This window comes from Sciurus vulgaris (genome assembly GCF_902686455.1).
Source record: "Sciurus vulgaris genome assembly, chromosome: 2".
Taxonomy (NCBI): domain Eukaryota; kingdom Metazoa; phylum Chordata; class Mammalia; order Rodentia; family Sciuridae; genus Sciurus; species Sciurus vulgaris.
In genome coordinates, this window is record NC_136462.1 from 128,737,849 (window position 1) to 128,765,806 (window position 27,958).

The following is a 27,958-nucleotide window of genomic DNA, read 5'->3' on the forward strand; positions in this document are numbered from 1 at the left end:
AGCTTGCCTTTAAGAGCTACAGTACACTACTCAATGGTAGTGGTGAAGAATCCACTTTTGCTAACTGTGACCCTCCATGATGTTGGCCAGCATTCCCTGCCTTGATTAGCTGCTAACATTAAAAAGGGCTTAGACCCCACCCAATGGTAGAAACAGAGAAATTCTAGTTTTACAGCAGTGAACACTGGCTTTCAAGTACCAGTTTCAGCCCTTGCTTTCAATTCTTCTGGGATAGGTGTCAGTGTGGTCAGTGTAACCATTTTAAAGTGAGTGGGTCCATGGTATTTGGTGTGTTCACAATGTTGTGCACCCCATAACCACTCTCCACTGCCAGAACATTTTCCTCACCCCAGAAGAAAACCCTGACTCATCCCCACATCCCTTCTCCACTGTAGCAGGCACTAACCCACTTTCTGTCTCTATGGCTTTGCCTGTTCTGAACATTTCATATAAATGGAGTTGTACCATATGTGGATTTATGAATATTCTTTTTAAAAAGCTTTTATTATAGAAATTCCCAACTTACTCAAAAATAGAATTGATAGTTGAGCTCTAAATATCCATCACAATTTAGTTGTGATCAAGCTCTTACTAGTCTTATTAACCTAAGTCTTCTTATCAGGGAAGAAAAGAAGTATGTGAACCGATTCTGGAAAGAAATCCATGTGGGAGACTTTGTGCGTCTTCGCTGCAATGAGATCATCCCTGCGGACATTCTGCTGCTCTCCTCCAGTGACCCTGATGGGCTGTGCCACATCGAGACTGCCAACCTGGATGGAGAGACCAACCTGAAGCGACGGCAAGTGGTTCGTGGCTTCTCAGAGCTTGTAAGTGACCCATATTTCCAGGGCATCACAGGCATCTGGGCTACATGGTGTCTCCTATGTGGCCCCTCTGGGGTCAGAGCTTCTGCACTTTCCTCAGGTCAGGCTTCCTTTTATAGTAGATGAGATCTCAGGGTCTGGGAGAACCCCTGCCTGCCTGAGCCCTTGATCAGCCTGTGAATTTGGAGAGCAGAACTCCCTTTTTGTACCCCTGATTTCCACTGGACAGTTCTGAGTTTCTTAGAATGCTATTTATAGTTCCTAAAAAGTTACAGGGAACATTTAGGACAGTCAACATTTACTGAGCCATTGTGCTAGTTCATCAAATGGCAGTGTAACAGAAGCCATGGCCTGTTCCCAGCATGTAGCTCAGGAACATTTTCTCCCCAGTGGAGTTTCCGAGATCAGCATGAGGTCTCCCGTAGTTGAGTTTTGTCTCAGATGTGCACCAGCCACTGTGCAGCAGGGTTGAGGGGTGAGGAGTTGGAAGGGAAGTGGTTTTGACCTCTCACTCACAATCAAACCTACTGGCCAAGATATGCAAATTCCACCAGGGGGATCTTAACCTTCTGTCCATGCCCCGCTCCAGGTCTGTGCAGGGGACACATAGTGCTAACACCAGGTGAAATTAAAATGGTATGCGTTTTTGGAGATTAAGAGGTGCCTAGCAGGAAAATGTGCTCTGTAGAGCCCCCTACTCCTAACCATATCCTGTCCTGGATTGCTCATCTGAGACATGCCTTGGGAGTCTGGTCATTGGCTTACACAGAAGGATGCTTTCAGAAGTGGTCCAAGGAAATGAGTTCCTGCGTTTACAGGGAGGATGATGTTGGGGGAATAGGGCTGCATTTAATAAAGAGTATTAGATAAGCTGTACATAGTTGAGGGGCTACCATGGAAGCAAGAGAAGCAGGGGTGTGATGGGCATGTCCCACTCAGAACCCGGAATCCCAGAACAAGGACCCAGATACCAGACAGATGACTCCAGAACCTTAAATCGCCCAGCCATCAAGCCTCTGTCAAAGGAAACTTAGCTTTTGGGACGTAATGAAGATTTGATTTAAAAATTAGTCAAATGACATTGTGCAAGAATTAAGAGAGAAAACCCAGTGCTGGACATTCCCTTCTCAGAACCTTAATCACATTTGTTCTGGCACCCTGGGTGTCAGGCCTTATTGTGTCCATCATATTTGTAATAGAGAAAATATTGTTGAAATAATTTCATATATTTTAAAAAGCAAACCCTGTGTATAGCAAATCTATATCATATCATGGTATAGATGAGACACATAAGAAGTGAAGACAAGAGATTCTCTCAAAGTGTCTTCCCCTTCCCTATCCACCAACCAGGGTGGAATGTGAAGGGAATGAGTTCTGTCACCTCCTAGGTTGTTGTGGAGGGGTCTTCAGCATCCAGGGCTTCCCTAGTGCACTGGGCATCTCCTGTTTCCTCACAGGCACATTCATGCAGCCCCACAGTCCTGTCCTGAAGCTTCATTCATCCACCCTCTCTATGGGAAGGATTTCTATCTAAAATGTAACATTTGCATAGTCATTTCTGCAGAATTAGGAGCTGCCTAATCATATCTATTTACCTACAAGTCATTTATTTTAGAGTCCCCATTTTTGCAAAGTATAATTCATTCAACAAATATTTATTGAGCATTTGTTATGGATCAAACCCCATTCTAGGTGTTGCACTGATCAAAACTGGGAAGCATCTTTTCCCCTTAGGGTACTTTTGCTATCTGTGTAAATAAGTTAAGTTAGGTAGAGGTTTGAAGTGATAAGTACTAAGAGTAAATGATAATGCAGAAACAGAGCCATGAAATGCCAGGTAGGTGTTGGAATTTAAGAAAAGGGTGGGAGGAGAGCAGGGTAGGGCTCCCTGAGGAGAGTCCAGACCCAGAAACCACGTCATTGTTGGGGAAGAGCGTCCAAGAGGTGATTTCTATGTTGGCTTATTTACTGAGAAAATATGTTCTGATCATTTGTCTTTTGGGTGGACCTACTTGGATTACTGTCCACAATCCAGGTTCCACCCAGAGCTGTTCATGTAGCAGTACTTGGAGCAGTAATTGTTGGACTTGTAGGAAGAATTATCACTTAATCTTCCCAGGCAGGTGTGGATGTGTGACCACACGTGTGTATGCATGCTGATGTGTGCTCTAGTTGAGAGGAAAGAGAGGAAATGGGTATGGGAACTTTCTTAGGTTGGAAAACATCTGAGAAGCACTAATTCAAAAAGATTTACCTCGTATCCAGATCTGCACTGATTCTGGAAAGTGATGTGACTTTACCTCTACCTTGTGTAAGGTCATTACTAAATTCCCAACATGCAAGGATTGTTGGCAAAGCAGTTTCTTTTGTGGAGAAGAGACAGACCTGCCCTAAGTTACTTGACAGAATTCAGGGAGCTTAGGAAAATAACTTTCAATTTTCAAATATGTAGAAGACAATAAAAAAAAAAAGAAAAACGGTTTTTGCACATGATCCCTCAATTCTCTCTGCCACAGGACAACTGAAGGAAAAAAAGTAGTTTGCCTAGTAGTTCTTGTTCCAGAGTTGTTTATTATTATTATTAATTAATTTATTTATTTTTTTGGTGCTGGGGATTGAACCCACTCATACTTGCAAGGCAAGCACTTTACCAACTGAGCTATATCCCCAGTATTATTATTATTGTTAAACTTTCCCATTTGCTAATCTTTAATTAAATGTAGCTACATTCTCAACATCATCTATCATCTATGTGGAAAACAAAGACAGCTGGCTTGGTGTCTTGGTGTGTTAATTGAATTGGTCAATATTAAGCCTTTGCAAAAGATTCATGATTTTCTTTTACATATTGAAATACAGTCAACAAGTTCATAAATTAGACTAGGGGATATTTTCATTCTCAAAGTTAACCATTACATAATTTTCTTGAAGGATATTGAATACATAATAGGAAAGAAAACTATTTTGAGAATGAAATAATTTTATTTAGATAAAAATGTTAATGCTAGCACAGGCGGATAGTCAAAGAATTTTGTTTAGATAGGCGATAGGATTATTTGAGACATACCATGTTTTATAGTGTCAACTGTGTGTACTTCATGGGAGGGAATGTAAATTTGGTTGTACTCTTTTGGGGATGATGTAACTCAATGGTAGAGAGCTTGTTTAACTTAAACAAGGCCCTGGATTTGATTCCCCAGCACCCCCAAAAAGAAAAAAGAAAAAAAATTGGTGCTCTAGATTTTTTTTTTTTTGTCTTAAATTTATGGTCTATAAAATCACTGCTTATATAAAGTAAAGCACATTGGTTTTAATGGAAAAATATTAAATGCCATGAGAGTTGATAATATTAGGCTAACCTGAAGTGTTTATCCACATTAAGTAGAAACTTAAAAGTTTGTGTGTGCATTTTAACTCTACTTTTTTTGGCATGTGGTAGAAAATACTTGCTCCCCTCCCCATCCTCCTTCACCTTTTTATAGTGACCTCAGAAGGAGGTGGCATTAGAACAAAACAGGGTGGCTCTTCTGTGGTGAAAATGAAAGAGTCATTTTTTTATTCCAGGAAAAAAGACAAACAAAGCAATAAGAGATTTTTATTCTATTTAAGGTGACATACCAGATGAAATGTTGTGTTTCTCTGTAATCATATTTTCATTGTTTAAAGAAAATCTGGGGGTGGGTTAATTAAATTCCAACTTTCCTAACTGTACTTAAATTGCATTAGCAATTGCAAAGTGTTCAAGGCTTTGGGTCCTTGTGTGTGTTTCCACAGCAGGAAATTTCTTTACCAGTTGGAAGAATTGACAGTGAGAGATCACTTTTACTCACAAGTGATGGTGGCGGTGTATGTTTATTTGTGTATCTTTGAGTGTATATGCACATGGGCATGGGTATGCATGGGTGTGTACAAAAAGGTGCAAGTGACTGTGTGAGTGTGTGTACAAGGATTTTGCTTTATTAAATCATTACTTTGTAGTTTTAAGTTTATGAGAGGATAAGCATTCTCTCCTTGGCTAAGACATAGTGTTCTAGAGGCGAATTGACCTACAGGGGAGCATTTCTGGGGTACTGGGGGTCCTTCGTGTAGTCTTCGACACCTACTGTGAGCTGCAGGCCCTAGGTGAAGGGTGCTCAGACAGTTCATGTTTTGCTGGGTGGACTCCGGAACACCTTGTCCCTTGATAAGAGGTCTGTGCCTGGTCATTTCCCTTCTACTTGTTTTGTGAGCAGTGTACACCAAAAGAGGAAACTTCTCTGTGTCCATGAAGTACAACATGAAACTTATCACCACTCCTTGGTCTCTGTAGCTATTTGAATTCTTCTTCTTGTCCTCGTTTTGTTTCTGAATTTGTAAGAGTCTCTTTCCCCATGTCACCCAGTGTTCCTGGGGAGGTTATATAATGCTTCCTATTTGCAGATGGTCCTCAAATGGAAGGCAGTATTTTGGTTCACCTTTTGGTGTTAGTGTTTCTTACAGTTTTGCCCATTCATAAGTGAAATGGCAGTGATGGGATGGTGGACACATTTTATAATGATGGCAAAAGAGACCTTATGAGGTACAACGTTGCCGTCAGAGAACACCACTGCCTACTTGGGTCAGTGTGAAACCATGCTTCCTGTCATCTAAATTGGGCTTCATATTGAAATAAATTCAAAGCTTTCTCACTTTATTCATGCTCATGAATAATCCATATGCTGAACAGCGACTTAATGGGCCAAATGAGTGTTTTAACCAAGCTGAGATCAGGCCAAAAGCCAGCTTCTTTAGTTTGTTGGTTTTCAATAAAGCTGTTTTTAGTAGTACAGTGTAGCTGTCAGAATGCCTGACTCTCTCCTCCCCTTCAACTAGAAAAGGCCAAGAAATGTGGGTGTTACTGACTGCAATGAGAAGTTTTCTCCTATGGGTCCAGAGAACAGGTGCTAGTTACATCCAAGTGAACTTTCCTAGGTTAAGATTTAGACCAGTGCTTAAAAATTGCACGCCCCCCCCCCCCACACACACACAATTTAACCATACAGTACATAGTCAGCATGTGAGGTGCTCTGGTTTCGATCCCTAGCACCAAAAATTAAAATTAAAATTAAAAACAACAACAAATAAAAGTGTCTACATTTGACTTTTTTGTCTTTGGGTACAAAGTGGAAAAAAAAAGTTATTATTCACCTTGAATGACTGGTTTTTCGCAGTAGTTTCTACCATTGGCTAAAAAATAAGACTTTTCATTTGTGTGGTAAAGAAGGTCAACTTCAAAGGATTACAGACCTAGGTTTGTTTTGGACAAAACTTCAAATAGTTCGTTTGCTCATCCGGTCTTTATCAAGTATTTTAGAGCCTTGACCACCAGGCAGGAAATTCTTCGAGGACAAACTCTGAGGTTGACGTCTCTGCCTTGGCCCAGGGAGACCTCTTTGGGCCATGGAAACCCTTCTCCTGTATTTGGCTTGCTGTCGTTTCAAGGGTAAAAGCAACAGGGGGAGGGTGTTGATGCAGGTTGGGATTCTGAAGCTGAGGTCAGACTGTTTATCTCGAGCATCAAAGACAAGAAGCCAGGGTTGTGGGGGGCAGTTCTTGTGTGTCCACAGCAGGGAGCCTCCTACCTTTCCTGAGTGTGCACACATGGCACCCACCCTCTGAGACTTGGGTGTTACAAGGAGCTGCCTGCAGATTGCTGGTTGATGGGAGACCTGGAGCAGGCATAGCCAGAACCTAGAATTGGGGGCAGCTCTGTGTCAGCATTCAGATAGCCTGTAGCCCTTCCATGTTAGTCAGCTTTCTGTTTCTAGAACAAATTACTAAGATAATCAGCTATTGAGGAGAAATGGTTTATTTTGGCTCACAGTTCCAGTCCATGCCCACTTGGCCCCATTTCTTTGGGCCTGTAGTGTGCTACACTTCAGTGTAGGAGTACTTGGCAGACCAAAATAATTTGCCTCCTGTCTGGGAAGTAAAAGAGAAAGTGAGAGAGGGAGGAAGGACCTTCAATGTCCTAAAGGTTTTATCACCTTCCAATAGTGCTATGCTGTAACATATGGGTCTACCTTTGGGGGCACTTAAGATCCAAACTGGCCCCTTCTCTCCTGCCTGAGGTAGCAGTACCAGCTGAAACTCACTGAGTGATCACTGTATGCCAGTTCTATTGACGCTTAGGTCTCTTATTATTCCAATTTACCAGATGAGCCACTGAGGCGCAGAAGGCATTATCCTTTTGACCCAGCTTATAGCCAGAGTAAGGAACAATCGAGGTTTAAGGCAGACAGCTAGGACTCAGGGCCTGGTGGTAAGGCCCACTCAGGGCCACTTCCACAGAGCACTGAAACCATCATTGAAAGCATCATTGTCCATGTTCAGACTGGCATGAGTAGGGTTGGGCTAAGCCATGGCTACAGTGAAGTCTGGAAGAAACCAGAGCAGCTGAGAATATTGCTGCACATTCACATTTCAATCTAGATGTGAAGCATCATAGCGGATACTCCAGTCATGTGCACTCATGTACTTCCAATGTTCTGAGCAGTGAGGTCAATCTGCTCAGGTCAATCTGAATGGGCTGGAAGATTTTGAAAATTTACTTAGTAAGTGTACTGGTTGCTCACCAAGCTATGCTCACTGACCTGTCTTTGTTGAGGGAAGGGGATTCCTAAGTCTCTGATTCCCAAAGGTCGTAGTAGGGTTTCTGCCTTCTTGTCCAGTGAGGACTCAGGCTCGCAATGGTGATTCTCTGGTTTATACAGTGAAAGTGGCCCTGCGCTGCCACCACTGAGCCCAGATGTACCAGGCCCCCAATAACACACTGCCCTGGTGCTCTCTAACAGCACTGGCCATTTGTACGGGGAGCAGGCACTCAGGAGCTCACTTCCCCATTTCAACAAGTGAACCTCTGAGAAAGCAAGGAGGAAAGGTGGCCTTTGCATTGAACCAGAAGAAAGTGACTGGCTGGTGTCACTCCAGCTCGCAGATTCCAGCTTCCTGACCTCAGGACCCTGCTCTGTGCAACCGTCCCTCCTCATTTTGTATTTTAGAGTAGTTCATGAGTGAAGACACCAGCTGACATTTTTAGCTTCAAGATCAAAGGGGTGTTACAGGTGAGATCCACAGACAGAGAAAACTGAAGGCTTTGGAGGCATTTTCAGACTCAGGATAGACAACATTTTAAGTGTACACATATTTGCTCAGAATACTATAACAAAGTACCACAGATTGGGTTGCTTAAACAACTGAAGTTCATCATCCCACAATTCTGGAGACCAGAAATCTGAGATCAAGGTTTCGGTAGGCTCAATTCCTACTCAGGCCTCTCTCCTTGGCTTGTGAGTGGCCAGTCTCTCACAGTGTTCTCACGTGGTCTTTCCTCTGTGTGTCTGTATCCTAATCCCCTCTTAGCAGGACACCAGTCTTTGGATCCAGGCCCAACATAATGGACCGCATTTTAACTTACTTGCCTCTTCAAAGGCCTATCTCTCTGTACAGTCATATTCTGAGGTCCTAGAAATTAGACCTGAATTTGAGGGGGGGCAGACTTCAACCCACAACAGTGCACTTTCAGATGAATGGGACTACCATTCCTGAATGGAAACGTTATGATGCATATAATCTCAGATCATCCAACGTAGCTGCATTCTAGTTCTCTCCACTGCCAGGAAGAGGAAAAACACTTTCCCTTGATGGATTTATGACTGGAAACATGAGGCTTAGTGTGAGGTAGCTGAGGAGGAGTCAGGAGGAGTCACAGACTCCTCAGGATGATGGACCTTCCAGGAAGCTGTCAGTTAGATTTGCACGTCCTATATTAAAAATTCTGTGAATGACAGAATCAAAAGGAACAAGAATTTTATTATGGGGTGAATTTTAAAAACTGATTAGAGTTCTTTTAAGTATTTGAGTGGGTGTGTGTATATGTGCGTGTGTGTGCGGGCACATATGTGAAATCAAGGTATTAATAGCCAGCACTCTTTTTAATAAATATTACCCATAGAAATAGTAAAGGAAAACCTTTCAACCTTTGACTGAAACCTCCCTTTGATATTGGAATTTCCTTTAAGGAAGACCCAATTTCCATTGGAAATGATATCTTTAGTCTTTCCTAATCCCTGTTTCTTTTATGTTGTAAAAGGAATTAGGACTTGATTTACACAAGTCTTGAAAAGAGTGCTGAAAGTTAGCTCCAAAACATAAGGCCCTAACCTGGACCTGGAGGACAGAAGGGGTGCTCTTGGGGTTGGAGGGGATGAGATTCCAGGTCCCCATGACCTGTGACAGTTGTACCTGGCTAGCCTGGTGATATGTACAAGTGAACTTGTGCTTCCAAGTTTACTTCTGTGTCCTGAAGGCACTAGGAAACATTTACTTGTCTTTTAAGCAGAGGAAGACACTCCCCCCCCCCCCAATTATACCATTACAAAAAGTTCACAGATAGCCACTGTGAGCTGCTATAGCAGGAGCAAGCGTGCAGCATTCCTTCTGTCCACTTTTGGCTCAGGAGGTCCTGTGGTACTGGCCCTCCCATGTGTCAGGCTATTCCTTTCCTCTCTCTGTCCTTTTCATACTCTGGTCACTTCCCAGTCATGCTGACCCTGCATTGGGAGTTACCCCTGAACTGACCCTCCTCATGGGTACAGACCACCAGCTGCCAAGTCCTGTAGATTTTGCCAGGGCAAGACCTAGAACCAGAGTCATGGGGAGGAGAGGACCTTGGGAAACAGCTCCCAGTGCATCCTCTGGAACCCCTCAGTCCTGCGTGTGTCAGGGATGCCCAGTGGCTCTCCATTACGCAGCCAGATGGCCACATCAGATGTATCTTGTATTCAGGATCCTGAGAGTTCCAATGTGGGACCATATGGAACACATTAAACCTCTCTTCTACACTGAAAGGCTTTAGATATGTGAAAGCTTTCAGGTCCTTACCCCCAAAAAACAGGTCACTGTGCCAATACCTCCAGTAATTATTTAGGTTGGTCTTCACATCCCCTGGTGTACATGGCCATAAATGTCAATCCCCCTTTACACACACTCCCCTGCTCTTTTTTATAACTGGGAATTGAACCCAGGGGTGCTTAACCACTGAGCAACATCCCCAGTCCTTTTTATTGTTTTTCTTTTTTTTGAGACAAGGTCTCACTAAGTTGCTGAGTGCCTCTTTAAGTTGCTGAGGCTGACTTTGAACTTGAGATCCTCCTGCCTCAACCTCCTGAGTCGCTGGTATTGCAGGTATGTGCCACTGGCTCCCCTTGGACTCTTTAGAAGTCCCTGGGGAATAGGCTCACCCTGACATTCTGACTCCTTTGCTGTGGGCTGTGCTCCAGGCTCCCTAGGATTAAGCTCCCCAACCTGAGATAATACAGTTTCTTCACTAATTGTTGGTCTAAATCCAAAGAGGTCAAGCAGCTCCTTTTCCTCTTCTTTCTTTCTTTCTTTTTCAACCCAGGAGTGCTTCATCACTTCATTTTTGAGACAGTCTTGCAAAAGTGCCAAGGCTGGCCTCAAACTTATGATCCTCCTCTAATCTCAGCCTCCCAAGTCTCTGATATTGCAGGCATGCACCACCAGGTCTGGAAAGTAACTCTTAAATCATGCAGCAAACCCAGTATTGTGGCCCAGACGCTACTCCTGCAATATTCTGTCTCCTATTTCTTGTTCTGTTTCCCAGTTCATTCAGGTCCCTCTTCTGACTCTCTGCTCAGTACCTGGCCTGGCCTACATCTGTCCTATTTGCTTTGTCCCACAACAACCGGACTTGGCTCCTCTCGTACCTTCTCAGGGGTGCTGCAGTCTCTGTGCAGTCTCTCAGCAGTCCACCCTATACTCTGCAGCAGCAATTGCCAGAACAATTAAATCAAATCACAGTTTTGACTTTGGCCCTCTCTGGCTCAAAAGTCTGCAGTGGTGGTTGGCATCTTTGAGCTCCATGGTAAAAATGAGGAACGGCTCCCTAGACCAGAACAGACAGAAGGTGATTTGATTACTGCCACAAATTTGACTGCAGTGTGCTACATGGCAGAGCTGCCTAGCTAGTGGAACTGTGGATGCCAGGAAACCAGGAGGGACAAAATTTAATGTAAATGTCTATACGTATACATATACACCATATATAAGGGTCCCATCTAGAGGATCGCTTATTTGACTAGAGTTTCCCACTGATTTAGTGTTGATAAAACTCTGACTAGGCTAGTTCTTGGTGTCTTCTGGGACTGATGCATTCTGACCTGGTGCCTCACTAAGCTGTAGCTCTGGCCCCCTTGCACCTGGCTGTGTTCCAGTAGGTTCTTCAGAGGCACAAAGAGACCTCTGCAGTTGAACACAGACACTGAGCCCCAGGGTTCTGAAATGGCAAGAACTGATATCCAAGAATCTGTTCCACTGCTGATGGGGTGGGGGGTCTCTTTATCCCTCATTGGATGGACGAGGGACCATGAGGGGCTCTCCTTAAGTTATTGAAGGTAGAATGAGTGAAGTGCTCTGTGTTGTCATAGCCAGTGTCAGCCACACTGTTTGTACTCAGGTCTGCTGTGTCTATCAGATAGTAAGGACTGGAAGTGACTGTACCTGGGCAAGGTAAGGTCCTAGGGCCACTGGTACAGGGATGGTCCATTTGTGCTTTGTGTGTGTGTGTGCGCGTGCATGTGTGGAGATTGAATTCAGGGGCGCTCAACCACTGAGCCACATCCCCAGCCCTGTTTTGTATTTTATTTAGAGACAGGGTCTGTCTGAGTTGCTTAGCACCTCAGTTTTGCTGAGTCTGGCTTTGAACTTGCCATCCTCCTGCCTCAACCTCCCGAGCCGCTGGGATTATAGGCGTGCACCACTGCACCCCGCCCATTTGTGCTTTTAAGTAAGCATGATGACCTGTTACCAATAAGGATCTGGTAGCGGTGTGGAGAGAGAGCTGGGCCTTCACCATATGTTCGCTTTCACTCTCCATTCAATCACCCCAGGAGTGGCTAGTGTGGAGGCAACGGGGCAGCAGTGTGGGTTCTACTAGAGCTGGGCCAGAGGGAGCCTGTGTCCAGGTTATGTGATTGCTGGAGGCTCATTCACCCCCATAGATTTATTTGACATTTCTATGTGCCTGGTGCCATTTAGGGACTGTAATTAAAACTGGAAAAAGAAAAAAAAAAAGATAACAAGAAAACCTTTTCACAAGGTTAAGGAATCTGAGCTGCCAAGTGAAGCAGAGCTAAGATTCAAACTGAAACCTTCGTGATTCTGAGATGAGAGCAGCAGGGAACAAGAGGCCTCTGGGTTCCCAGCCGTCACCCCTAAACTCTGGGGTTGTTCCTTCAGGTTGGAGGGATGTGCGCCTGTAGTTCCTCAACACTGTCTACCCAATTCCCTCCTCCCAGAATTGCCAGGAGAATCCAATTGTGATAAAGGCCAGCAGAGCTGGCAAACAGAAGTTACCCTGCATCCCTTTAGTCTGTGTGCAATGATAATAAAACCACACCTGTGTGGCAGCGTCATGGCCCTGTGGTTTCCTGCTCTTCTGATCCCTTCTTGCTAGCTTGAAGGAAAACTGTATTTTAAGTGGGTCATGGGGAGGAAGACAGTCCTGGGGAGCAAAACACTGGTATAACTCTCGAGTCAGGTTGTTGGGTCTGAGGAGAAGCCTGGCTGAGGGCCACTTCAAGACAGGGGCCAGCTGTGGTATAGCATTGAGAGTAGACTTTGGGGTCTGACTCCTGCACTAGCTGGGTTACAGCTTGGGAACATCGTTTGATTTCTGTGGGCCTCAGTTGCAACATCTGAAAAATGGGAATATTGTCAAGTCTTTCTCTTCTGTCCTTAGCACAGCATCTTGTGGGTGGGGGCACTGAGGGCAGTGGCCATTCTTATCACCTCCCCCTGTTGCTCTGTCTGTCATCGAAAAGCTGTCTTACAAAAGGATTCAGTTTATTAGCCTGTGGAGGAAGGGTGGGAGCTAAATTCACAGAAAAGGTTACAGGAAGAAGGGTTTGTTCTTCTAGACAGTAGAAACTGAGGATAAAGGCAGTGGATCTACCTGAAGTCAGTCAGACTGGCTTGGATGCAGTGAGTCCATACACCTGGAGAAGCCAAAGGAGAAGCTAGAATGTTTGGGTATTAAAGGAAACCTGTTCAGCACTGTGAGCTCTTGACTTTACAGTGAGTTCTTAGAATGAGGAGGCTGGTCTCATTGACCCCTTCCTTGCCCAGAGCTTTGGGAGTTACTTAACGTCCATGCACAGAGCAGGACAGCTTTAACACTGCAGTGAGGAATTTGATGTTGGAAATTCTCCACGGGCAGATACCTGGGACGCAGGCTATGGAGCTGAGTTTGTAGCTTTAACCTGAGCCTTCCTAGTGCAAGAATAGCAGGGCAAGTGTAACACAGAGAACACTTTGGAAGGCTGCTAAGTTACCTTACTGGACATGCTTCCAATGGAAAGTTCTATTTTTAAAGGGAATCCTATTGTCTGTATTTCCATTATTAGCAGGTGTCCCACGGAGGAATAAGAGATGTTGGTTTATTGTGCTAGTGGCTGTTAAAAGAGTCTCTACACAAAGCCACCAGTCTATATGGTGATGTTAAGCTCACCAGACACAGTGCTCTCTGAGTTCTGCCCTGTACTGACTTCCCTGTGAAGGTCCACAAGATGGTTGGTGCTCCCTGTAGACCCTTTACCTCAAGTAGTAGAGCCTTTGTAAAGAGTAAGCTTAAAGAGGGAAAATCTTCAGGAAGCAAACTTTAATTGATGGTTATTATTTCTTCTACCTCATCAGAAAAGATGAAATTATCAGAAAGGAATGTCTGAATCTGTTCCCGCTGCTGTAACAAAATACAGTCTGAATGGCTTATAATTGTTTAAAAATAATAGAAGCTTATTTCTTGCTGTTCAGGAGACTGGGAAGTGCAAGATGAAGGGGCCATTAGATGTGGTATCTGGCAAGAGCTCCCCTCAAGTTCTGCAGACGGCCATCTTCTTGATGTGTCCTAACATGGCCAACTCATGAGAAAACTCACGTGTTTGTTTTTTAAGGGCAATAATCCTGTCATGAGCGCTCTGATCAGACTTAATCACCTTCCAAAGTTCTTACCTCCAAATACCACCACATTGGGGGTTAGATTTCAACATATAAATTTTAGGGAACGCAAACATTCCGTAGAAGGAATATCCCCATCCTTCATCATGGGACTTAGGCTGGAAAAGTATTTGACCTTTGATTCTTTGAGTTCATAGTGCTTTGCTCCAGAGTTGGGCCAGAGTTGCAGCCTTATCTCTGGAGAAATGCAGGTTACCAGGGTCCTTCCCAGATCCATGAAGGCAGGATCTGTATGTTAACATGATTCTGGGGAATTCATGTGCCCTGCAAGTTTGAGAAGCACTCTGCAAGATCGGGTTTCACGTGGACATAAACAGGCATATTCTTTTGTGATTTTCTAGACATAGTTGGAATAATCACCGTCCATGTTCTTGCCTTTGTCTGAAGTTGGTATTTCCATATCACTAATTAAAGACACATCCTTTTTAAAAAGGCACATGCACAGATCATCTTCTACAAAAGATGTGATGTTTGAAAAGCTGTGGATAAAATAAAATTTTTTTAACAATGCTCTCCCGTAGATTTAATTTTAGTGATGCTTTATGTGTATTACTTATGACTGATCCAAGTGGGGAGATCTTATAGCTGACTGATTTTATTCTGCAAAATGGTTAATTATTCACAGTATTTATTTATGTGGAGCTTAACTTGCTGGAATGGATCCTTTCACAATCGATGCTGCAGAATCAGTGCCTTGCTGTGTCCTGGTCCTCATTAACCTGCAGCCTGTGTTCCCTCCAGCCTCCCCAAATGGGAACAGAGGGCTGACACACCCAGCAACAATGTTAAGCTGGGCACCTACTCAAGTTGACTCATGCAATTAGCCATTACGTGCATTTACTTGGTATCTTGTGGGGTTTTCCTTGGAGAGAAAATGAAAAGTAGAAGGGGAGGGAGTGGTTCTGGAACTTGGGCTCAGGGCCATAACTGCCCATAACTAAGGACCTTTCTACTTCTGATCTTCACAGATGGCCTTGAGAGGGACAGTGTAATACCAGGGTCTCCCCAGGGAGAGAAGAGGAAGAGGACAGAATTGTGGTGGAGTGTCTCAGGAAGCACAAAGATGGGCATGGCGAGAGAATGCTGATTGAGCTCAGGGACCTGACCACATGACTCTTAGACCTTGACCATGTCAGTCCTTCCCAGACCTAGGGTTTCCCACCTATGAATGCACAGTGTGGTACCATTGGTCTCCGAGGCTTCTCCTGCTCTGCCCCACTCTGTGACTGCCTTTTATGAAAAAGGCCAAAGATGTTGCAATGGCTGCTCTGGGTGGTGAGAAGGCAGAGGCAAATGTGCAGCCATGCCCCACCTCATTGCCCGTCTGTGTGTTCAAAGTGTGTCTGGCACCATGAGTAGCAGTTTAGCTCATCTTCAGCAACCTGACAGGCTTTGTATCATGACTATTCTCATTTTACAAATGTCTCCAAGACACCAGGATATAAAGTCCACGTCTGAGAGAGACACAGACCTACAAGCACTAGAGCTGAGGCATGTCCTTTCCTACCTCAGTGTATTGCATTCGAAGGTCTGGCTTTGTTGAGAAAAGAACAGGAGAAGATAGATTTGGGTAGAGAAGATTAAATTAGACCTGGAGTGGACTCTCCTGCATTATTATTATTATCATTATTATTATTATTTATTATTATTATGATTATTATGATTATACATCCTACCCTATCATGAGAAAGACCTGGCAGGCAGGCAGAATTCCTTGTAGCAGGACTTCAGCTTAGGGGGGAGCTCTGGACTCCATTGCCTTGTTGTGAGCCACTGTGAGATGGGCTTGGGTGACATGTAACACAGATAGCTCTGGTGGCTCCAAGGGTTTATACTCCAGGGAGTAATTGGAGGTTGTCAATTTAGACATCTTGGATGTGTCAAGTACCTCTCCCAGGAAGAAAGGTCTGAGAGCCTCTCCAGGACTCTCCCTGGGTCCTGCTAGATTCCACTCACCTCATCTTCTGTTCTGTGCCTGTGTGTGCTCTTCCTGGGCTGCACCTTCCTCAGGAACCCCATTTTCACTGTCCCCTTTACTGGGCAGCCACTTCATGTTATCGTCCTATTGGTACTCACCCATGAGACAGGACTGTGATCAACTCCACTTTACTCACAGCCTTCTGAAAGATGGAGCTACTTGCTGGCATTCCCATGGCTAGTGAATGGGGACTGGAGGTTCTACTTTGAATTTGTCTGACTGCCCATGTCCTTTGTTCTCCCAGCTCAGTCAGTGGTTCCCAAACTTTTTTTTTATTATGTACCCTAATTGGTCCCACTTCATGCTTATTTCCTTAAAAATTATATTATGTATATTAAGTTAAACTAGTACAGGTTTTTGTTGTTGTTTGTTTTGCCAGTGCCTCACATGTGCCAGCAAGCACCATACTGCTGAGCTACACCCCCAGCTGCCACTGTTTTTTCATAGATTAGAATATTGCTATGCAGGTTGGGAATCTGTGGTCCAAATAGCCAAAATCCAAAATCCAGAATGCCCCAGAATCTAAAACTTTTTGAGTGCCAACATGACACCACAAGTGGAAAACTCCATTCCAAGAAACTTTTGTTTCCTGCAAAAAATCATTAAAAATACCGTAAAAAATTACCTTTAAGCTATGTGAATAAGGTACTTGTGAAACGTAAGTGAATTTCATGTTTAGATTTGGGTACCTTTCCCAAGATATCTCATTATGTATATGCACATATACCAAAATCCAAAAATTTTAAAAGAAAATCAAAAACATTTCTGGTCTCAAGCACTTCAGATACTCAACTTGTACTAGTTTGGGTACACTACCTATAAAATACACTCATGCACAACATTTAGAGAATGAGATTTCTTTCTTTTCTTTTCCTTCCCTTCCCTTTTCCTCCCTCCCTCCCTCCCTTCCTTCTTTCTTTTTCAACTGCAGTGCTTGGGATTGAACCCAGACCTCATACACAAGAGGCAAGCACCCTACTACTGAGGTCACATCCCTCCAACAGACACCCAGCCAGAAGGATGATGAGTATCAACAAAAGATCTGTCTCTTGTTTGCGGTTCCTTGGTGAATTGTGCTGCATAAGTGCAGGGTTCACACTTTTCCCTCTGGAGTCCCCTGTCCCTTATTGGAGGCCAGCATGGGTTGAGTGGACACACAGACCTTGGTTTCTGCTTGCGCTGGGGGTAATGGGTCCCATTTACACATGTATATAATAAGGAAAATGAATGGTTGGAAGCCCATGCTAATCCTTGTTAGAAGACAGTTATTCTTCTCTGGGTGTAATAGGAACCTTAGAGATCAAGAGCAGAGATCACCCTGTTTCCTCTGTTCCCAGTTCTGTTTTGATCTAGATGAACCAGGTTGGTTGCCTGAGAGCATGTTAAGGGTGGGTTAGGTAAGCTCACCACCAGCTCTGTGCTCAACAGGAACTCAGAGTTGCCCTGCCCTGTGAGGACAGAGCCAGGACCACCTGTCTCCCCACTAAAAAAATGCACAGAAGGCTGGGGAGGGAGCAGGGAGTCCTAGCTGTCTGACTGGGGGTAGAATTGCTGTCTGACTTCAGGTGACTGGGCAACAAAGAAGAGGATTCCTTTATTTGCTCAGGTTTTTAATCCTCATGAGGGTTAGGGATTTAGTCAGGAAACATAGTGTGGCAACAGACAGGTGCCTGCAACAGCCACATAACAGGTCACAGGAAGCGAGCCCCCTTCCTCAGCTACTCCCTAAGCCTCAGAGAGGAGAAATGATGATGGAATGGTTGTTGGTGTCCTGCCTGATCCTACGCAGGCCAGTTATATGCTTCAAGGGCAGTTTCTTCATCTGCATAACATGAATTTTAAAAACCTGTTTCCCTTGTAGTGCTTTCCATAGAATGAGAGACAGATTAAAGCACAGTTTGCTGCTGTTTGCTGTAGTCTGAATATGTCTTCCCAAAGCTCTTATGCTGGAAAGTTAATCCCCAAATTTATATGTTAATGGTTTGGAGGTGGAGTCTTTGGATGTATTTAGGGTTAGATTAGCCCATGAGGATACCCCCCCCACCATGGCATTAGTGGCTTTCTAAGAAAAGGAAGAGAGACCTGAGCTAGCAGTCTTGCTCTGCCTTGCCATGCGATGCGCTCTGCCATACTATGACTCAGCAAGAAGGCCCTCACCAGGTGCCAACCAAGTGCTCTTGGATGTCCCAGCTTCCAGAACCATGGACCATATAAACTTTTATAAATTACCCAGTGTCAGGTATTATATCAACAAAAGATGGATTAAGACACTGCTCCAGGCGTACAGGCCAGGCTTAGTTATGAGTGGTCAGTTGCTAGGTGGGTACTCCATGAACCAGGAGTACTATGAAATTCTGAGGGTCAGGGGTCAGAATGTTGGTTATGAGTGGAAGCCCTTGGGACTGAGCCTTGGGTGATGGGGAAGGTTTAGATGGGGTGCAAAACAGTGAAAGCAGATTGAAGCCAGGTATGGAAGACTTCAATCCAGGGACTCCTTGCTGGAAGTGATTCAGGAGAGCCATCTTCTCCAGGAGGAAGGGATTCCTGGGAATCAGTGAGAAGGAGTTGCTGCCCTGGCCCTCTGCTGTCATCTGGAATGAATTACGCTCACCAGTTGCTAATGTGCAAGACACAAACAAATAAGCAGATGTTAAATTAATGATGGAGAATTTAAAAGAACACCCAGTTCCACTAAAAATAATTTGTTTCAAGAATTCCATAGGCAAGCAGTTTAGGCTTTGTAAAGTAAAGCCATTACTCTCGACAGGTTAATTTTGCTACAGCATGAACTGAGAGCAAGTAGAAGAGCAATTATTTTCTTACAAAAATAAATTTCTCTTTCCCTAAGATAAAAATAGCCTTGGATCAGTCAGATGACAGTGTAGCTCTTAAAGGACAAGCAATTCATTATGCAATTGCTTTTAGCTGTTCTGTTAAAATTGTTCAAAGAATCAAAAGTTAGGGAAAACTAATGTGCTACTGGGTGTGAGGGTATGTGGAATTATCAGTTGCAAACTTTAGCTATCTTTCATTTTTTAAACAGCTTTATTGAGGTAGGACTGATATACAGGAAACTGTTCAGGTCAGGGTGATGGTGTGTACTTGTGGTTCCAACTATTTGAAGGCTGAGGCAGGAGGATTGCTTGAGCCCACAAGTTCAAGGCCACCCTGGGAGTGAACTCTTATCTCAAAACAACAACAACAACAAAAAACAATAAACTCTGCATATTTAAAGTGTACAATTTAATGGGCCTTGACATAGGCATATACCATGGAAATCATCATCACATCAGGCTAGTAAAGGTATCCAGCACCCCAGAAGTTTGTAATCTCTCTCCCACACCTTAATGTGTCCCCAGAATCACTGATCTTCTTTCGCTCACTATAGATTATTTTGGATTTTCTAGAGATTTTTATATGAATGGAATCTTACAGCATATAAATATTTAGTCTGGCTTTTTTTTCTCTCTCTCCAATGCTTTGAGATTCACCTAAGTTGTATACATAAAATTTTTTTCTAGTAGTATTTAGTCATATAGATTTATCTCAACTATGCATCTTGTCCATACATTCATCTGTTGATATTTATAGTTTTGAGTTATGACAAGTAAAGGTTCTATGAAAATTCATGTAAGTCTTCCTTGGGACACAAGTTTCTTGAACAAGTGAAAGACCCAGGGGTGGAATGACTGGACCATATGGTGGGTATGTGTTTAATGCTCAGTGAAACTGCCAAGTTGGATCCTAAAGTGGCTGGGCCATCTTGCATCTCCAGCAGTTCCCCTTCATCCTCAACCACACTTGGCATGCTGTGTGGTCAGCCAGTAATTTGTTTTAATTGTGGTAGTATATAAATATATTTAATTTGCCACTTCATTTTCTTAATTAATGAATTTTTTTTTTTTTTTTTGCATTTTGAATTGAACTCCAGTACTACTAAGCTACATCCCCAGCCCCGACTTTTTTATGTTTTATTTTGAGACAGATTCTTGTTAAATGGCCCAGCTGACCTCAAGATTAATGACCCTCCTGCCTCAGGCTCCCAAGTGGCTACAATTACAGGAATGCACCTCTGTGCCTGGCATACCATTTTTTAAAATGTACAATTCAATGGTATTAAATTTAATTCACAATGTTGTATAATGATAATCACTATTCCCCCCCTGCCAGTTTCTTTTAAACAAACAAGAATTCTGTAAAATCTAAGCAATAACTCTCTATTTCCCCATTCTCCAGCCCCAGTAACCTCTTATCTATTTCTACCTCTTTATATTTGTCTATTCTAGATATTTCATGCAAATGGAATAATAAAATGATTTTCATTTGGGGTCTCCCTTATTTCATTTAGCACAACATTTTAAAGTTTTACACATGTTGTGGGATGTGTCAGAACTTTACTCCTTTTTGTGGCTAAATAGTATTCCATTACATGGATATAACATTTTTATTTATCTGTTAATGGACATTTGGGTTATTTCCATCTTTTGCCTATTGTGAATGATACTGCAGTGAACAGGTATCTTTTTGAGTCCTATTTTTAACCATTTTGGGTTTAGCACGAGTGATATTGCTGGGTCATATGGTAAATTCTGTATTTAACCTCCCACCCCAACTTTGTGCTGGAGATTGGACCCAGCAACACTCTACCATTGAGCTATATCACCAGCCACTTTTTATTTTTTATTTTGAGACAGGGTCTCATTAAATTACCAAAGTGGCCTCAACTTGTGATTTTCCTACCAGCCAACCCCCACTCCAGTTGCTGGAATTATAGGCATGCACCACCATGCCCAGTTTCCATGTTGAACATTTAAGGACCACTGAACTCCTTCACAGTGGCTACACTAGTTTACTTCCTGCCAGCAATGTATGGGCTCCAGCTTCTCCTTCTCCTTGTCAGCACCTACTTTCCCTTTTTCAAAATTGTAGCTATTCTAGTAGGTATGAGATGTTATCTCACTGTGTGTATGTGGGTGTTTTTTAATTATCATTTTCCTAATGACTGATAATACTGAACATCTTTTATGTGCTTTCTGGCCATTTATGCATCTTCTTTGTTGTAAATATCTGTTTTAAGTTCTTTGCCCATTTTCATTAGGACATTTGTCTTTTGTTTTTGAGTTATGAGTGTTCTTTGTATATTCTGTACATTAAACTTACCAGATTTATGATTGTAGATATTTTCATTCTGTAGGCATCTTTTCATTTTAATGACAATATCTTTCTATGTACAAACATTCTTAATTTTGAAAGAGTTCTTTTTATCATTGTTTTTGCTATCATATCTAAGAATTTATTGCAAAATCCAAGGTAAGAAATCTTTATTGTATTTTTCTCCAATAGATTTATGGTTTTACTTCTTATTTTTAGATCACTGATTTTTTTTTTTTTTTTTTTTTTTTTTTGCGGGGAGGGGCTGGGTACCAGGAATTGAACTCAGGGGCACTCCACTACTCAGCCACATTTCCAGCCCTATTTTGTATTTTTTTTAATGACAGGGTCTCACTGAGTTGCTTAGTGCCTCACTTTTGAGGCTGGCTTTGAAATTGCAATCTTCCTGCCTCAGCCCCCTGAGTTGCTGGGACTACAGGATTGTGCCACCACACCTGTCAGATCACTGATCATTTTGAATTTATTTTTGTATAGGGTGTGAAGTAGGAGTCCAAATGTATTTTTTTTTTTGCATATGGAAATTCAGTTGCCTTTGTACCATGTGTTGAAGAAACCATTTTTCCCCCAGTCAGTGGTCTTGACATTCATTTTGAAATTCTTTTTCCATGAACACAGAATATCTTTTCATTGATAAAAGTGTTATGGTTTAGATATGAGGTGTCCCCCAAAAGATCATGTTTGAGACCATACAAGGTTTAGAGGTGACATGACTGGGTTATGAGAGCTTTGACCTAATCAGTACATTAATCCACTTGAATGGATTAAATGAGTGGTAACTGAAGTCAGGTGGGGTGTGGCTGGAGGAGGTGAGTCAGTGGGGGCATGCTTTTTGGGTATATATTTTGTCCCTGGTGAGCCAGGCTTAGTCTCTATCTGCTTCCTAGTGCCATGTCCTGAGCTGTTTTCCTCTGCCACACCTTTTGTTTTAGAGAGATTTTTGTTGCTGTGACTTAAGGATCCAACCAGAACAATTGTAGAGGAGGAAAAGTTTATTTGAGGGCTCACTGTTTCAGAGGTCTTAGTCCACAGAAGGGCAGCTCCCTTCCTTCAGACTCCAGGTGAGGCTGAACGTCACAGCGGAAGAGTGTGGCAGAGACAAGCAGCTCACACAGTGATCAGGAATCAGAGCGAGACTCCACTCACCAGATAACAAAATGTATACCTCATAGCCACGACCAATGAACCACATCCTCCAGTCACACCCCACCTGCCTCCAGTTACCACTCAGTTAATCCCATCAGGAATTAATTCACTGATTAAGTTAAGGAGGTAGCCCGATCATTTCTCCTCCAAACCTTCTTGCATTGTCTCACACGTGAACTTTTGGGGGACACCACATCCAAACCCACCCTTCTGCCATGTCGTTCTGCATCATCTGGGGCCCAGAGCAACAGAGTACACCATCTATGAACGGAGACCTCTGAAACCATGAGCTCCAAATAAACTTTTCCTCCTCTGCCTTGTTCTTGTCAGGCCTTCTTGTCACAGCATCGAAGAAGCAGACAAAACCAATAGGTCTTCTTTAATTTCTTTTGGCAATATTTATAGTTTTAACTATTCAGGTATTTCACCTCCTTGGTTAAGTTTATCCTCAGGTATTTTATTCTTTAGATGCTGTTTTTATTTAGAGCATTATAATTATACATGGTATTTGGGTTCCTTTTGATAAAATAATACATGCAATGAATCTTGCTTTCCATCTCTATCCCTCCTTTTCCCTTCCTTCCTCCCTCATTCCCCCTGTTCTCTCGCTTCTCTATTTATCTTCGTATGTCAGAGCTAGAACAAAACAAGGGGAAAAAGGTGGCAGTGGAGGGGATAGGACAGCATAAAGATACAGGGAAGATGAGTGACTAGAAGGAGAAAGAAAGGGAGGTAGGAGGGAAAGGGGGAGAGGGGAAAGATCATGGAATGAATTTAACAATATCATGTTTGAATACGTGATGAAGATACCACAAAGAATTTCATCTGTATGTAATGCAGAAAATACTAATCAAAAATAAAGTTGTAGACACTATTTTAAATGGAACAACTTGCTCTCATTTTTTTATTTTTCCCCCCTCCCTTGGGTACAGAAATACCAGTGATTTTTGTGTTTTGATCTTGAAGGGACAAAGTTCAGGCAAGTATAATTGAGTGACTTGAAAGACAAATTCAATGTCTGTGGGAAAGGCACCTTTCCATAAGGAAGGAGATTTTGAAATTTGAAGTTCAGGACTTCTGTTATTCATCAAGCTTTAGTGACAGAGAGTGAGTTCACCCTATAGTCTCAAATGACAGGCAACAGACAAAATACAGATGCTACTCAACTTATGATGGGGTTATGTTGTTATGATGCTTATATGTTACTGGGCCTAATATACTAAGAATGCTAGTTCATGAAGTTTTGTAATCACAAACTAAACTTCTAATTTTCTGTTTGTATAACATGAGTTTGGGTTTTGATATTGTTTGTATAACGTGTTTTGAGCTGATGTCAGCCTCTTAATATAAGGTGGGAAGTGCTTTCATCAGTGAGTTCGAGTAAGTAAGTGTTATACCTTCATCTCATTGTTGGTAAATTCACTGATGAAACTGACTCTGAAGTATTTTTTTCTGAAAAGATTTAAATTACCTTTCAATTTATGTAAGGAGACCCTGAGAATGTGTGTGTTTTTCTACCCTAAACTTGAGTAGCTTGTATTTTTCTAGTAATCTCTCCTTTTCATTTAAATTTTCAAATTTACTGACATACAGTTGTTCATGAATAATTTTAATGTTTTTGATGTCTCTAAGACCTGTAGTGATATCACATTTTTATTCCTGTGATTTATCTTTTGTGCTCATTTTTAAGATCAATTTTTAGGAGTGTTAATCATTATTATTTGTATTTTTGTCAATTACCAGCACATGAGATTTCCCTCTGTCCTCTGGTCTCTTACCCTGTTCTTCACTTTCCATCTTCTAGTCTCCCGTGCTTTGTTCTAATTTTTTTTTTCTGGCATTTCTTCTTGTTCGCTCATTTTTCTTATATTTGCCAAATCTACTGATAAACCATTCACTGAGTTTTAACTGGATTTTTTTTTTTTTTTTTTTTTTTTTTTGTGGTGCTGGGGATCGAAACCAGGGCCCTGTGCTTGTAAGGCAAGCACTTTACCAACTGAGCTATCTCCCCAGCCCTGGAATTTTTTTTGACTCTGATTTTTTTCAAGTTTTTCAAGCCACATTTTAGTTTCTAACTTTTCCAAGGTTTCACTCTTATCTTCTGCTTCATGATCATAGCAAGCATGGTAATTTTAAAGTCCTGTGGTCTTATTCCTATTCTTATATTTGTTGGTTCTTGTTTCATGATGCTTTATCTTATGTCTGGTTATTTTTGATGTGTCTGATATTGTATTTGGAAATTTGATCTTTACAAGTAATTTGAGACCTTGTTGTTATTCACACAGAGGGGGAGAGAGAGGACTTTCTTTGTTCAGTATTTGGCTATTCTAACAATCTGGGAGTTCTAACAATGTGGAATCACTGTAATCAAATTTAGGATTGTGATTTTTCTGGGCCCCCAATGGACTCTAAACTGGTTAAGTAAGAGTTTGAAGAAAATTAGTTCAGTAACATTATAAGACGTATTTCATGCAGCAGCATCATGCAGGATTAAGTTCCATGTTGGTACTCTTTCTTCCAGTACAGTCTTTCTCTGGGGTGCAGTTCTTCATGGCCCTGTTAAAAAGCAGAGCTGTTTATCAGGCCCCTCTCTTGGTGTAGGCCCTATGGCAGGCAGAATATTGGCCTCCAAAGGTGTTCACGTCTAAATCCTCCGAATCTTTGAATCTGTTATATTACCTAGCAAGGGAAAATTGAGATTGCAAGTGAAATTAACCACTTTAGGTAATTAGTCAACTGTCCTTGAGATGTGGAGATCATCCTGAATTACCCACGTGGGTTCACTGTGATCACAAAGAGGCTTATAAATGAAAGAGGGAGGCAGAAGATTGTCAAAGTGTTACAGCATGAGGAAGAATCCATCTCCTCATTGGTGAGTTTGGAAATGGATGGAGGCCATACACCAAAGTTAGTGGATAGCCTCTTGAAGCTGGAAAAAGCAATCAAATGAGTTCTCCTAGAGCTTCATGAAGGATCACAGCCCTGGATCACAGCCCTGCTATCTCCTTGACTTTATCTTCGTGAGACTTATTTCCAAGTTTTGGCCTCTAGAACTGTGAAATAATAAATTTGTGTTTTTTAAGCCACCTCGTTTGTGGTAATTTGTTACAGCAGCAGTAGGAAGTGAGGTCAGGACCTGAATTACAGTATTTGTCTCACTAGTTCCCCTCCATTTCTCAACTACCTCTTTTCAGAATTTGTGTACTCCCCTACAGGAAAAGAGCCTCCAAGCATCAGTCCTGAACTCTTTTTTTGTTTTTTTTTTTTTCTAGATCTTGGCTTGATTTTCCTTCACCTTCTTGTTAAATCTCTGATACCTTCAGGAAAGTGTTATTAATATTCCGTCCAGCATCTCTGTTTGTCTGAAGCTAGCTAGAGGTTTGGTCCAAATTCTGTAGTCCTTCCTTGCTGAACAAATTACCCAGGGCCTTGTGCATGTGAGGCAAGCACTCTACCAACTGAGCTATATCCCCAGCCCAAAATTTTACTTTCAATCTGATGAATGAGTTAGTCTAGTTGTGCTTTAGAATTTCATATTCCTCCTGCCAATGTGGCCTTGGAGTCATTTTGCAGGTTAGTTTAAGAGCTTCTTGACTGGCCTCCTCTTCCTATATTCTTCATCCTGATTTTCATCTGAAACCACCAGGAGGACCTTCTCCTGAGAGGCTACCAATTGTCTGTGGGACTCGGCCCCCAGGTTCCACTTTATTATAATTACATGCAGGTTTCCAGGTCCCTTTTGCTGCCCAGGGTAGAGCACCTTTTCTCTACAAAGGCTGTCTGCTCAGTTATCTCTGAATCAAGGTAGGTTCACACCCTATAGCCCGCCTGTGCTGACACCATCAGTCCCACCTGTTGTGATGGAAGAGGCACAACGTGCCCTATGGCTGTGAAGCAGACAGGCTGACTTGTACGCTGGCTGTGCAGATGAGCTCAGCAGTGTTGCTCCAGATGTGCTTCATGCAGTGCCACTGTGTTGGAATAAGTACAGATTCTTTCAAGAGGGCTATTTTAAAGAATAGCCCTCATTTAGGTGTTGTATGAAATAACTCTCATTACTTACTGTTTGAATGCCAGCCAGTCCTTGATACTCTTATACACATTTGATGAAAGAAATCATGGGGCTCTACTGACAATCACAGCCCGCTAAGGCAGCACGAAACGTTTATGGCCAGGAGGGAAAGGAAGGCTTTTGATTTTGAGAATTCAGGCTCAAACCCAGTATTCTGAGCCTTTGAATTTTGCCACCATCTAAAGGAAAGCTTGGAGGCTTTTGGCTGTGAAACAGCAAGGAGGCAAGGGAACAAAGGATGAAAGGGCAGGGAAGGGAGGGAGGGCTGGCGCCCTCAAGTCAGACCTACGAGGGAAAAGCTGGCTTTCTACTCTCAAACAAAGAAAAGACCGCTGGATCTCTAATGCTTGTGCTTATGACAGGGAAATTTGCATTTAGGAAAAAAAGGTAGCAACCCAGACACTCTTTGGTCCGGTTTCTCCAAGAGCTGCCAAAGGTGTTGTGCTTCCCAAATCCCCTGAGGTGTAGGTGCGTGTGAAGTCCTTCTGTGGAAGAACCATGAAGGTCCAGATGCCATCTTCATCATCCCTGTCAGCTTTGTTACCCTGGAGACGATATGATGTCAGGAAGAGGTGTGACTCACGCAGATAGTTTCACGAATGGTCTCACGTGCGAGCAGTGGAGTGCTTTGTCTTGCCCATCTGCTTATGCACATCTATATTTAGGGCACCTTAAATGTTGCAATCCCAACTTCTACCATTGGAGATTAAATTGGTATTTAGATGTTTTATTTTATTGTTTGTATTCAGTATTTGTGTTGGGGCACAAACTGCTAGTACAAACACTGAATCTGTGAAACTGATTGGGAAATGATTACTTTCAGTATCCTTAAATGTTTGCCGTATTCTACCAGCACAAGAATGCCTGTGGTTTTACTAGGGCATTTGTTTATCTAATAAACAAGATCGGGCACCTTCTATGTGCCACAGGACACTGTAGTGGACAGGACAGGCTCTTTGCTTTTTAAGTTAACAAGTTAAAGATGTTGATTTGACAGTACAGTCTTAACAGGGAATAAGTAAATGCATGCATTTATTTATTCACTCATTCATTATTGGACTATCTGCCCTCCTTTAAATTCCCACAAACCAGATAGGCATATGGTAGATAAAAATTGGATTGAAAGTACAAAACAAAGAGTTGGGGTAATTATTTCATTAATGTGTGTTAAAATGATTTGCCTAAATTAGTTCAGGTCCTCTTCACCCATTGCCAATAAATAATTAGATTAAAGTCTGTGAAGAAATCATGTTGTATTGCTATCAAATGAAATATGCTTGCACTTGTAAAGGAGGAACTATACTTTCTAGAACACCAGAGAACTCCTCTCAGGCTCTCTTGGCAGATTCTCCCACTCCCCAGCATCAAGTGAGGGGGCATCAAGCAGTAAGCAGGGGCCCAGGCTCCCAAGAACCTGCACAATGCTCTGGATCATCCAGAAGTGTGTGGTGCATGAGATCCATCTACAATTAGCATTGGTCACTCCCTGGCCATGCGTGTGCTGGGCTGTGTGCTGGTCTCAAGGTACAGGGCCTGCTCCAGGGGACCTTTGATCTAGAAAAGAAAGGATGAGAGTTAGTCCCAGCCACACCCAGTGAAGCTGGAACATTTGTGTGGGGGGCCATGACCACTTGGTTCCAAGACAGGCCTGCAAGAAGTGGTAAGATCTAATCTGAGAGGGCAGATAGAGGAATTGCGCTAGTCTAGCAGAGAACC

At 42.6% G+C, this 27,958-nt stretch overlaps 1 protein-coding gene across 4 annotated transcripts in view; it reads left to right on the plus strand.

Annotated features, from left to right (window-relative positions):
* ATP10A (ATPase phospholipid transporting 10A (putative)) overlaps nucleotides 1-27,958 on the plus strand; it is a 171,569-nt gene that overhangs the window by 88,183 nt on the left and 55,428 nt on the right. For all 4 annotated transcript variants that reach the window (XM_079128430.1, XM_079128429.1, XM_079128431.1 and 1 more), the window contains exon 2: nucleotides 623-827. In XM_079128430.1, the coding sequence (XP_078984556.1) occupies nucleotides 623-827 (205 nt within the window). The remainder of the gene's footprint in view (nucleotides 1-622; nucleotides 828-27,958) is intronic.